At 31.8% G+C, this 14,036-nt stretch overlaps 1 protein-coding gene across 13 annotated transcripts in view; it reads right to left on the bottom strand.

The window, feature by feature from the left end:
* The window catches only part of LOC127698596 (hemicentin-1-like), a 213,465-nt gene that overhangs the window by 43,459 nt on the left and 155,970 nt on the right, over positions 1-14,036 (bottom strand). For 6 of the 13 annotated variants that reach the window (XM_052202111.1, XM_052202112.1, XM_052202113.1 and 3 more), the window contains 6 exons: positions 11,163-11,468; positions 8,995-9,297; positions 6,659-6,958; positions 5,164-5,466; positions 2,612-2,911; positions 96-395 (listed from right to left, as the gene is read on the bottom strand). The exons of 1 other annotated variant lie outside the window; for it this stretch is intronic. In XM_052202111.1, coding sequence (XP_052058071.1) covers positions 96-395; positions 2,612-2,911; positions 5,164-5,466; positions 6,659-6,958; positions 8,995-9,297; positions 11,163-11,468 — 1,812 coding nt within the window. Of the gene's footprint in view, positions 1-95; positions 396-2,611; positions 2,912-5,163; positions 5,467-6,658; positions 6,959-8,994; positions 9,298-11,162; positions 11,469-13,023; positions 13,330-14,036 lie in introns of all 13 variants that reach the window. 6 more of the 13 variants (XM_052202114.1, XM_052202118.1, XM_052202119.1 and 3 more) reach the window with 3 other exon arrangements.

The following is a 14,036-nucleotide window of genomic DNA, read 5'->3' as shown; positions in this document are numbered from 1 at the left end:
TACTTAAACAAATTTAAAAACATTTTGAGGAGAATTTTCTTCTTACATTTTGTAAACATTTGCACTCTTATCATCAATCCAGAAATATAACTTACTTCCAGTAACATCCAAGAAAGTTTGTGTACTCTGACCAGTTCCAACACCATTGGTAGCAAAGCAGACGTATGTTGCTTCATCACTCTGGTCAGCATTGACAATAGTCAATGATGGTGTGCTAATGGTGGAGCCACTATACTTATTTGTGTTGGTGCTTATGGTTGTTACAACATTATTTACTGTTTTCTGCCAATAGACAGTGTTAGCAGCAGGGGAACCAGTCACAGTGCACCCCAGGGTTACTGTTTGACCAATTGTAACAGTGTATGACGACTGCTGAATTGTTACAGTTAAAATATCTGAAAAGTAATAAAAACATCAACAAAATAATTTGACATTGAAAATAAGCTGGAAAAGTCCAAAGAATTATTAAAATAAACATAATTTCCTGCTTTTGATATTTTAATATACTTATGTACAATCATTTCCAGAATAAAATTTCATCCTGTTGTCAACAAGATATGATTATGATCTGGTATTTATAATGTTTTCACAACATAACAAAGCTTGTGCACATAATAACTGCAGTTCATAATGTATTGAAGGAATGTAATGTATATTATACAGGAAGACGATAAACACTCCTAAACCCTAAAATGCAGAAAAGACACTTCCTGGGCCCTTTCAAAAACAAATTTGGGCATGGTTCCCTTTTCCAGCTGGTCTAATTGCAATGGTCAATTATAATATTTAGGAAAAAAGTGTTATTATATTTTCACCTCTGTCAAACCCTTATTTGTAGTAAACTCTTTTTTGAAACCCCATTAATAATATGGCCGAGGTTTTCCTGACCTAACACAGCTGGTCTAGGGGGCATCTGAACAGTACTACCATTGAAAAATTACATTTTATAAAAATAAACAATGGTTATTCACATCAATTGAAACTCATTAGAGTAAACTTTTAGAGACCCATTTAATGGACATTCCAATTTCCACATCACTATAGAAATCTGAATTTGCAAACATATCAAATACTCAACTAACAGAAGCAACTCTTGAAATACAGAAACACAGAACTGGTTGTAATGCATCTTATCTTAAGTCCAGTTATTATTGATTTAAAGAATAATTAACATATTCTATAAAAAAAATAGTCGCTAAAGAATTATTGTTATTTCACCTTTTTTAAATAGAGCAAAAAGGGAGCAAGTTAAAGAAGCATAACTTCTAATGCTTGCTATAAATTTACCCACCTTCAATTCATTGCAAAGTGTTTTTAAAATCTTTACTTGTTGTAATGAGGCAATGATTTTTTTAATTTGTTTGTTTACAAATCAGCTGAACCAATTTTTCCAGTTTTAAGAAAAAAATTAAAATGTATATTCATGCTTTTTTTTATTCCTGCCTACTCTACAAAAATTGTCATCCCCGAAAATATATAAAATATCTATGTAGCTGCATTTACCTCAAACAATGTGCATTATTTTATTATGTTTAAACAAAAACAGAAAGGATAACACATCATCCGTTATGTTTGTGTTCTTAAAAATACAATTCTAAATAAGATCTGGAAATGTTTGTTACACAAATATTATACAGAACAAAAATCTGTGTTAAATAGCCCTTTATAATAAGTTTGTGTCATAATTCAGAAAGATATTTTAGGACAAGGTAAGTTGTTTCATCCTCATGCATGAAAAGAACCTGTCTACAAATGGGAAAGATGTTAAGTTAAAAGCAACAGAAGATGACCACAAACAATTAGGAATTTTCTCATTCATAGGTTATATAAAAATACTTCATCAATTTTAAAAATTAGAAGTGGGGTAACCTTGCAAAAAGGACCAAACCAATATCCCCATCATACACAAGTGGTAAAGTGTTATTTTGTGTGCATGTTTGCAATTTTTTTTCTCATGCTTTTCTGCTTGAAGCTTATTATTCACCCTGTTTTGTAAAAATTGATAAAAGCAACAGTTATTTTCTTTTTTTTGCTCATCATAAAATGACCATTTATTTCTCATTTATAAATGCATATTCCTCCATCTCCATTTTTTACGAATTTGTATGACATTGGCATGCATTATATTTTTAAAAAAGAAAATATGTTTAGCACTAAAATTTAATGAATGCTGACAAAAAATTAGAACAAAAATATTGTAATTAAGCTAAAGTACACAGTAATTCTATACATATTTATGTCTTGTACGATATTTTGATTTTTGTTTTTGTTTTGATGGACCGAAATTAAAAACCCTTCTTAAAATCTAATCAAATTTATTTTACTACGCCATGCCAGACATGACCAGGTTTCTCTGTCTCTTGTGGAATTTTTGTCTCAATTTTACATAATTCATTTTGAAATTTTTGTGACATTTTAATTATTGCAAAAACTGTGATAAATCTTTTATCTCATTAATTGGATCTTTTAATTGAAAGAGGGAACATTATAAACTGTATGTAGCATTTCTTTAAACAAATTTATTAATGTCACATTCTTGTCAGATGATAAAAAATTGCAACAAAAAATACACGTAATAATTCTACATAAAAGTTTGTAAAGAATATCATACTTCCAATGACATCTAAGAAAGTCTGTGAACTCTGTCCTGTTCCTAAGCTATTAGTAGCTGTGCAAATATAAAATCCTTCATCATTCAAGTCAGCTGAATTAACTGTTAAAGATGGAGTAGAAACAGAAGATCCACTATATTTATTATTGGCAAAGTTGATGGACTGAAATTGATTGTTGACTAATTTCTGCCACTGTACAGTCGTGTGGGTGGGGTTTGAACTAACTGTACACTCCAATACTCTAGTACTGCCAAAGTTTACTTGGTATGTAGATTGTAAAATCTGAACTACTGGGATACCTGTGAAAAAAAATCATTGTGCATCATTAAAATAATTTTTTTTTTATCTAAGTATACACCATCCTTTTATCAGAAATGAATTTCCAGATTCTACATTCAGACAACTTTAAGTTATCATGAAGATATTCAGCCAATTGGATTGAATTTCTACACTTTCAAATAAGATTTCCATTTAGAAAATGTTCAAATTTTTTGGAATATGTAATGTCAAAGGTTTTCATCGATGACTGATGCCTGTGTAATACTTTGGAATGGTCAACAGTAACTTTTTATCAACCACTGACTCATTATAAAACTTTGAAAAAAAACAAGAGAAAAAAGGAAATTCATATACAAAACATGCTAAAATTGCTGAATAAAACCTAAAAAAAAAAGGATATATATCAAGTTAAAATATATTTTGAAACAGTCTTAACATATTCCAATGCATAAAAACTGCCAATATCTATATTGTATCTTAATGACAAAATTTCATTTAACTGACATTTGTATAAAATAAGAACGTTATGTATCCATAGAAAACCATGCCTCACTAACGTTATTACACTTCCATGTTCAGTGAACTGAAAAATATGGTTCAAAACTATAATTTGGAATATTATAAAAAAACAAGAATGTGTCCATAGTACACGTATGCCCCACTCGCACTATAATTTTCTATGTTCAGTGGACTGTGAAATTGGGGTCAAAACTCTAATTTGGCTTTAAAATTAGAAAGATCATATCATAGGGAACATGTGTACTAAGTTTCAAGTTGATTGGACTTCAACTTCATCAAAAACTACCTTGACCAAAAACTTTAACCTGAAGCGGGAAAAATAACATCATCATTAACATGTGTACTAAGTTTCAAGTTGATGTAATCACAACGCCATGGTAAACTACCTTACTCCAAAACTTAAACCTTATAAGGATGGACAAATGAATGAACATACACACAAACAAATGGACAGAGGGATGCAAAAACAAGAAACACTATGCCACATACTTTTAAAGGAGGGTGAAGTAGCATAAAAATTAAAATCAATTCAGAATTATATATCATATATTCAAATTCAATCTGATTTTTTTTAAATATAAGTGTTCCTTCAATATGAAATCTCTGTATTTTTGGTAGACAGCTTTCTGTAAGTTTAGACAGAATCTTAACAGGTACTTGTAAAAGTAGGATCTGACAAATAAATAAAAAGGAGTAAAATACATCTCCATTTTACAAAGACAAAGAAACGGTTATAACAGTTTTGAATACCAGTAATAAGTTTTATAAATGAAATACTTTACTGTGATTCATTTATTTTCATGGATACCAATTTTCTTGGATTGAGGAAAAAGTGTATTTTCATGGACATTTGATTTCATGTTTTTGCTAAAGTCTGCTACAAGACTTGCTAAATTCTGGCTACAAGCCTATAGAAAATTTGTACTTCGTTGAACATTTAAATTCATATGAAACTTCAAATTTAAAAAAAAAGTTGAATATGTTTTATATACTTGAATGGCTAAGTTTTACTATAAAACAAGTGTACGTAAACTTTTTTTAAAAAGAAAATCCTTTATATATTATCAAAATCTTCATAATATCCATCTATTAAATTATTGTCTTCCTGGTCAATAATTCAACGATATTTTCCCGTATGCAGTGACCTTAGCCACATGACCTGTCGTTAGAACTTCAGCCGCAGCACAGCGCAAGTGCTTTGGGAAAACCCTGATGAAAGAATATAAACAAATGTGTACTGGAAGGTAAAAAGTAGTAACTGATTCTTAAAGAACACATTTAATGCAACAAATCGTTAAACAACATTATGAAAAAGTTTAATTAACAACTGGGAACGCATGGAAAATATAAAAAAGAATGTCATGGCTCTAACAATTTACTTATTCGTCACAAGCTACACATGCTTTGTATTGTATGTTTATCAATGTCACAACCTGGTAAACTTCAGCAACACACTCGAAAGTTAATTAGCTTCCTACCAACAAATACTGAAAGAAACCTTATTTGTTGATAATACATTATAGATTTGTAATAGATATAAAGTACGTGCATGCAGGAGTGTTACAAAATGGGGAAAAGATGGCTTAAATAACAATTCAAAGCTGTAAAGATATATTAAACAATCAATTTTGATTTGCCAAAAAAAACTTTTTATAAATATTTAAAAGAGCGGTCAAAGATACCAAAGGGACATTGAAACTCATAAATCGAAAGTCAACAGACAACGCCATGGCAAAAAAAGTATTTTACTTACTTCCAGTAACGGTAAGTGTAGTTGCTGAACTAGATCCTGTTCCAAACTGGTTCGTTGCCTGACAAACATAACTTCCTTCATCACTCTCGGCAGAACTAAAGATGGTCAGAGATGGGACATTTACAGAAGAGCCACTATACTTATTAGTATTTGCTAAACTGATTGTTGTTGTAACACCATTTGTGGTACGTTGCCAAACAACTGATGTAGCTCCAGGGGTGGATGTTACAGTACATACTAACGTAATGGTGTTACCCACTAACACGTTGTATGATGGTTGCTGTATTACAACTGTTGGTGGATCTGTAAAGTTAAGGTATTATATTAATCATACTGTTATCAAAAGGGGGGGTAACTTCGATATTTTTTTGGTAGGGGTGAGCAATTTTTGCATCAAAAAAAGTACCCATTTTAATATAACATTCACTGAAATTCAGTACCTATAGTTATACAAATATTTAAGAAAGAATGACCTATACTTATATACAATATCTAAAATATGACCTATGGTTATATAAGCACTTAATCTTTATCATCACTCATAAATATACAGGTACCCTTCAGTTTTTATATATGAATTGACATCCTGGGTTCATTTGGGAACTTATTTGAAAGTTGAACTTTCAAATGAATTGATTTTATTTGATATAATTGACCATTAATAACGTAAGATTGTCAATAGCATATTTATATATTATATGTAGATCATACCCCAAATCAAAATACAGTTATTAAACGTAAATGTATTTTAATATATTATGTCATTAAAAAGGAGGGTCATTTTTATATAAATCTCGCAAAATTATGACCCATATTTTTGGCACATCCCCATTTCCCAATAATAGGAAGTAACCTCCCTGTGGTTAAAATATTTCTATTTTTTTGTATTAAATTTCTCATTTATGAAAACATATTTACATTGTTATTTGAGGGAATCACAAAACTTCGTGCTCTAATCACTAACAACTTATACAAATGCTCTCATTGGGACTCTTAACTCATGGGTTGGAGTACAAATCTAGCCCATTGAACCACATCCACTTAATTGAAAAGTGGTAGGTCTATCTCTTTGTAACTCTCATGTAACTTAAGATCAAAAGCCTTAATCAATTCAATATTAGAATTGTAATTTCACATGTTTTCTTTTCAGACAATGTTTTATTTATCTGACAGCAGTCAATTCAGCTTTTATATATAGGTTAAAGGACCGCAAGAAGATCTAGTAACAGTCACACCAAATATCATATTTTAAACAAATGTCTCAATTTATGACAAATCTTACTATATGTCTCCCCCATCCTGATGATCCAACTAATAACCTTCTTTTCAGATGATAATCTTGCAGTTCTTATTCAATAATACTTTCTTTTATAGATAACATATTGTAAATCCTCCCATTGACCCCCCCACCCCCCCCCCCCCCCTCTTTCCCCAGCAAAAAAAAAACAACAACATTGGTTTAATTTAATGAAATATTTTAACTTTTGAATCATACCTCCAACAACATTTAAAGTAGTTGCTGTGCTGCTTCCAGTTCCTACAATGTTGGTAGCAGAACATACATATTGTCCGATATCATTCAGGTCAGCATTATTGATACTAAGTGATGGTGAATTTACAGTACCACCACTGTATTTCCCAGATCCGACACCAATATTTGTAGTGACTCCATTCTGTGTTCTCTGCCATTGGACAGTGGTATGTGTAGGGTTAGCAGTTACAGTACATACTAGTGTTACAGTTTGTGCCAGATTAACAGAGTATGATGATTGTTGTATTTGTACAACAGGAATACCTGTAAGAAAATACAGGACATGTATACATGATATAAATACAAAAAATTCTTCACATCCCATAAAATCACGATTTTCAAATCAAAGGACTGTGGTGTTCAAACCATTAATTTTAACATCAAATATTAATTACAGGAGATTTGGAATATACATCGATGAGTAAGCAACCCAACATCACAAAAACCAAAAGATATCAAATGTTCATCTTCAGCTAAAAATTAAACACCAAGAAAATCTCATGTTTTTATTCAAAGGTGCAACTGATTGTATTTTAGACTAGACATCCAATTCATCATGTTCCATTCCTATAAAAAAGGAGATGTAGGGTATATGTCAATGAGACAGCAACCCAACAACCAAAAGACACCTACCCTTATTTAGGTTGTGTTAAATGTCACAATACATACAGAATAACAGGAATTACCAAAAATGTTGTACAGTAAAACACAAATCACCAACACCAAACTCCTCTGAAAACATAGAGGTAAAAACAAAAAAACCAACAATGAATAACACAAGTCCAGATAGCGACACAAAATGTCTACAAAAAGGGTATAAAAAATGAATACAAGTACTTATAACATGGATGACTTACTATGGATAACAGGAAATAACGGACATAGTTTATGGATAACAGGCAGTAACAGACAAGGTTTTTTTTAGGACTAACTGTAAATAAAAGGCAATAACAGACACAGTTTTCTAAGGATTTACTGTGGATAACAGGCAATAACAGAGACAGTTTTCTGATGACTTACTAAGGAAAACAGGCAATAGCAGAGATATAAATTACTAAGTACTTACTTCTGATAATAGGCAATAACAGAGATAGTCTGAGGATTTACTATGGATAACATACAAGAACAGAAAAAAGTATGAATTTGTATTTACTCAAATTATTAATAATGGTTGAATTTCAAGAATAAATCTACAAATGGTGAATTGCAGTATGTAATAATACATGTACTTTAAGTGGTTTTATTTTTGTCAATTTAAAATTTGTGATTTCTTTGACCAAACCTGTTTGCAAGGTTTTATTTTCACATTTTACTTTTTCATGATTGTAATATTTTCTTAAAGATAAAATTTACACCAGGGGATATTTTCACAATTTTGTTTTAGTCAGGAACTTAGCCAAAATAAGCACTTCACGAAAATTTTCCACTTTATGCTAAACTGTAGAGAGCTTAGTGAAATATACACCAGGTCTACCTGTAGACAATGGGATAACTTTGAACTGACTCATCAGGAATAGACAGTGGGCTGATAACTGAGTACTGATTCACCAGGAATAGATTGATTGATAGATTGATTGGTGATTGCTTTACGCTGCATCAGCACAAAAATACACCAGGAATAGACAATAGGATGATATTTGAGAACTGACTCACCAGGAATAGACAATGAGATGATATTTGAGAACTGACTCATCAGGAATAGACAGTGGGATGATAACTGAGTACTGACTCATCCAGGAATAGACAAAAAGATGATATTTGAGAACTGACTCACCAGGAATAGTCAATGAGACGATATTTGAGAACTGACTCACCAGGAATAGACAGTAGGATGGTAACTGAGAACTGACTCACCAGGAATAGACATGGGATGATATCTGAGAATTGATTAGAACTAGACAATGTTATCTGAGAACTGAAACACCCGAACCGGGCAATGATATCTGAAATCTGATTCACTAGAACCAGGCATTGATAACAGTTGACTCACTAGGACAAGATAATGTTATCCGAGACTGATTCACCAGGACTAGATGTTATCTGTGAACTGACTCACCTGAACTGGCCAATGTTATCTGAAAACTGATTCACCAGGACTAGATGTTATCTGTGAACTGACTCACCTGAACTGGCCAATGTTATCTGAAAACTGACTCACTGGGACCAAACAATGATATCTGAGACCTGACTTTCAGCAATATCTAGTTCTGATGATAGAACTAAACAATGTTATTGGTGAACTGACTAATTTAAACAAATATTCAAAGAGATCTATTAACTTTTTTAAGTAAATGACTTACTTCCAGTAACAGATAGTGAAGTTTGAGAACTGGTTCCTGTTCCAACACTGTTAGTAGCAGTACAAACATAATTTGCAGAATCTGTTGTATCTGTATTAGATATGGTCAAGGATGGAGTGTTTACTGTAGCACCAGTATATTTAGTGACAAGTCCTGTATTGACATTACTTGTAACACCATTCTGAATTTTCTGCCAGACAACACTGGTTTGGAAAGGATTTGCCGAAACAGTACATTCCAATGTCACAGTGTTTCCTATGACAACATTGTAGTTTGGCTGTAATATATTCACTACAGGAATACCTAAAAAAAAATATATTTACATGATGTGTTTTGCAACAAAATTAACTCTGTTTAACAGTTATTCTAATGCAACATCGTTTATAATAGATATACGAAGATGTGGTATGAGTGCCAATGAGACAACTCTCCATCCAAGTCAAAATTTATAAAAGTAAACCATTATAGGTCACAGTACCGTCTTCAACACGGAGCCTTGGCTCACACCGAACAGTAAGCTATAAAGGGCCCCAAAAAATTACTAGTGTAAAACCATTCAAACGGGAAAACCAACGGTCTAATCTATATAAAAAACGAGAAACGAGAAACACTTATGAACTACATCAACAAACGACAACTACTGAACATCAGATTCCTGACTTAGGACAGGTGAAAACAAATGTTCATTTTGATTGGATAACATCACCAATTTTCATGGCATCAATTCACAATTGATACTATGAAAACGTACACGCAAGCGCAGATAACGTATGACAGATTTTAAATGTATGTTTTGACGTTGTTTTCCATCAGTTTCATTAGAATGGAGATAACAATATTGTATTTTAAGCTACGATGGCATCAATTGGTGATTTGGTGGTCGCAAATACCAGTTAACTGGCTCCGCTAACTGATCACCATTAAACTTAATTTGCGACCATCAAATCACCAATTGATGCCGTTGTTGCTTAAAATATAATACAAGTTACCTCCTAAATCAAATGAATGAAATCTGATTCAATAGCTTCTATGATAAATATTTTTGTCAAAATCATATAACTTCATTATAAAACAGAGACCAGAATGATGGAAAAGTGTCACTTAATAAGGATTTTCAAAAGTAGTTTATATAACATAACTCCACAATTAAAAGTTAACTACATTATAGCTAATCATTATGATTAATGCAATTTGATTAACACATGCATTTACAGAATGAATATGTTAAGACTTTATTGCAATTTGAACCTATTTGTACTTTTAACATCAATGAAAAATTCCAATCATATATATAGTCAAAATATTGATGATTGCTCACCCCCAAGGGAACCAGATAAGAAATGTAAGCACTCTGCATAAAACATTACTTGGGTTATGAAGCATAGGTTCAAAAGTCTACTTTCTAATGAAGGACTCCAAACTATACTCATTTATTTCTATTAGACCAAAGGGTATGCAATAACTGGGGAGGTACTGTCAACAGTCAAGTTTAATGTTATTATCAAAGGTATCAATGAATTCACGTAGAAAATGAATATGTCATTAAATATCTGAAAAAAATATTGGTGCACAGACCAATATTTTTCTCTTTGGATGTCGAATATGCACTGACTGAAGAAGGCTATGTCCCAAGTCAGGAGCCTGTTGTTCAGTGGATGTCGTTTGTTAATCTGGTTCAAAATTGTTTCTCGTTTCTCGATTTTTTATTTAGATTAGACCATTGGTTTTCCTGTTTGAATTGTTTTACACTAGTCACTTTGGGGCCCTTTATAGCTTGCTGTTCGGTGTGAGCCAAGGCTCCGTGTTGAAGGCCGTACTTTGACCTATAATTGTTTACTTTTTAAACATTGTGACTTGGATGGAGAGTTGTATCATTGGCACTCATACCACATCTTCTTATTTATATATACCAATATTTTAGGACAAATTTTTGATATATATTTAAATTTTCATCATGGAAATAGAAGATGCTAAGATTTGCTTGATATACCAGATATGGTATAATCCACCAGAAGCAAAACATGTTTTCATATGGACAAATAATTCAGGTAATTTCACACACTATTCAGTATTCTATTGAAACAGACAACAAAAAATACCCCCAAAAAATACAAAGACTGATAAAAATGCATATGAAAAGAGTTAATCAGTAACATAATAACACCTACTTCCAGTAACAGACAGTGAGGTAGTTGTACTCTGTCCTGTTCCTACACTGTTGGTGGCAAAACATGTGTAAACCCCAGCATCACTTTGTGCTGCATTAAAGATGGTTAGAGATGGTTGGGAAATAGTACTACCACTGTATTTGTTGTTGGTGTTGGTTGATGTGATAGTTGTTACTGTACCACCAATATTCCTCTGCCAGTAAACAGAATTGACAGCAAGGTTTGAGGTCACAGTACACACCAAGGTAATGGAGTTACCAGTGGTAACAGAGTATGTTGGTTGTTGGATGATTACAGTTGGTACAGCTAAAAATCAATAACAAAATATTTTTAAGTAATGTATCCTAAGCTTTAAAGTAATAATGTGAACCTTATTTCTGTAGAAATTTGACAGGAATGATAAGATTTACTCCCGAGATGTTATTTCCAAACATACAAATTTACTTACCAGCATGCAAGAACTGACTTTTATTTTGTGTCAAAGAACAAGATGATAAAATTGCTTGTCAAATCATTACATGGAAACCAATTTCTCATCTAACTGATGCAGCATTTCTTGATTTCAATCTCACGCTTGTTGGCTACACAATGTTTTTTCTCAATTTAAAAAGTAATCAATCTGTCCAAATTGTATAAAACATTTAACTGGAAATTGTTTACTAACTTAGAAAGATATATTTTCATCAGAAGTAAAGTGTAACTGCAGACTACATTGGAAATTTCATTCCTTTATTATGACATTGTCAAACTCGAAGAAACCACAAACGTCATTTATGTGAAAGCTTCCATTTCAAAGCAAACCTGATGATAAGAATCATAAACATTGTTGAAAGGGCAAACCATGAAAATCTCAGACATCCTCAGATGAAGTCAGAAGAAGTCATTGATAAAGAAGTTAAGGAAACAGATTTAGATCAAAAGACGATGAAAAATTTTACCTAAATCTGTGACATAGCCATTTACTGTTCCTTGACCTTAACAGTGAGATATTAATGATCAGAAAATTTCACAAAAACAAAGAGTATATGTCCTATGGACTCTATGCTCTGTTCCCACATTTTTTACATTTCCATGTTAAGAGGGTCTCAAAATTTTGGTCATAAAGCCTTATTTGGCATATATATTTGCTTTAAACTGACTATATGGACTAAGTTTTAAAGTTGACTGGACAACAAACTACCATCAAACCAAACATAAACCTTCCTATAACCAAAACTTTAACCTGATATGGGATGTACAGACTAACCTACTGATACAAAAACTAGAAATAATAATGCTGTTCTTTAGTCATAGTGGGCTGGTTGAACAAGTTATACATTATGTCATTTCAAAGGAATACAGTTTGATGATTTAAAAGAACTTTAAATTAAAAATCACAATTAAAGAATTAATCAATGATACAAGTCTACATTAGTGAAGGAGGTCATTAACAGGTAAGATTGCTGAAAATACCAAAAGGTTTGGTGTTTTGGTAATGGTAAATAGTTATGAACAGTATTTATTAGTAAATGGTTATGCAAAAGATGATAGAATCTTGATATACCCTCAAAAGACGAGAATATTAATATACCCTCAAAACTGAATTAACTTGGTGATGCTGGTGATATAGGAATGTGATTCCATAGTTGTCGAAGTGATACATGTTATTAGGATAATCGACAATTGTAGAAATGAAAGGATACCTGTTACAAAGATAATTGCAAATTATAGAAATGAAAGGGTATCTGTTATAAAGATAGTTGATAATAGAAGAAATGGAAGGGTATCTGTTATTAAGATAATAAACAAGTAAAGAAAAGACCAAAAACCAAGTGACGTGATAAAAGGAAAGGGATATCATCTTGTAGACAGTGAGACATACTTCCTGTTACAGTAAGAGTAGTGACTGCACTCTGTCCTGTTCCTACACTGTTGGTGGCAAAACATGTATAATCTCCTGTGTCACTAAGTTCCGTTATGGAAATAGTGAGAGATGGTGTGGTAACAGTATTACCACTGTATTTGTTGGTGTTACTTGTTGATGTGATGGTTGTAATAGCACCACCAACATTTCTCTGCCATTGAACTGAAGTCACGGGAAGGACAGATGAAACCGTGCATTCCAGAGTGACAGTGTTTCCAACAGTAATAGAATATGATGGTTGTAGGACTGTAACTGTAGGTGGTGCTGAAATAAGTTTAAGTTAAATATTCAATGAACGGAAAGAGATTTAATATGAGGGTAGTTATTTTGGGGGTGTCTTGTCCATAGGTCCAAGCATTTAACATATGCCAGACTAATTTTTTTCATTAGGAGGGCCAAATCAATAAGATAACCTCATGATCAAGACACTATTAGAGGAAGTATTGCTCACAAGGTTAACAAATTTACCCTTGATAAATTTATTCTTCAATATACTGCAACTAATTTGAAAAGCATAATCAGAAGAAAATTATATGAATTTTTTTTTACTACCCTTTTCACTAACATTCAAATCATAAATATATAGATATATACATGTAGAATGAAAAACCAAAAACAATGAAATATGATAAAACTTAATACTGGTTAGATGAATTAATAAAAACAAAAATAATGTAATGAAAAATAATATAATTAGATCAAATAATGAAAACATAAAATGAAATAAAATAATGAAAGCTACTACATGCATTTATATCAATTTGCTCTAGAAATGATGTTAAGTATAAAAAATAAGCATTAAGGTCCTAATAGGAAGTTTTTTAATCATAGTTTAAAATTTTTTTTGACGCAACAATTACCATTAACATTTGCAATGAAACCATTTGATCCCACAAAAAAAATCATAAAGGGCACAGCTCGAATAATAAGTACATCCAAACCAATCTTATTAGTAATTAGGGTGATTCAAT

This window comes from Mytilus californianus, unplaced genomic scaffold, assembly GCF_021869535.1.
Source record: "Mytilus californianus isolate M0D057914Y unplaced genomic scaffold, xbMytCali1.0.p SCAF_4, whole genome shotgun sequence".
Classification (NCBI taxonomy): Eukaryota; Metazoa; Mollusca; class Bivalvia; order Mytilida; family Mytilidae; genus Mytilus; species Mytilus californianus.
This window is presented reverse-complemented; position numbering and strand designations above follow the sequence as displayed.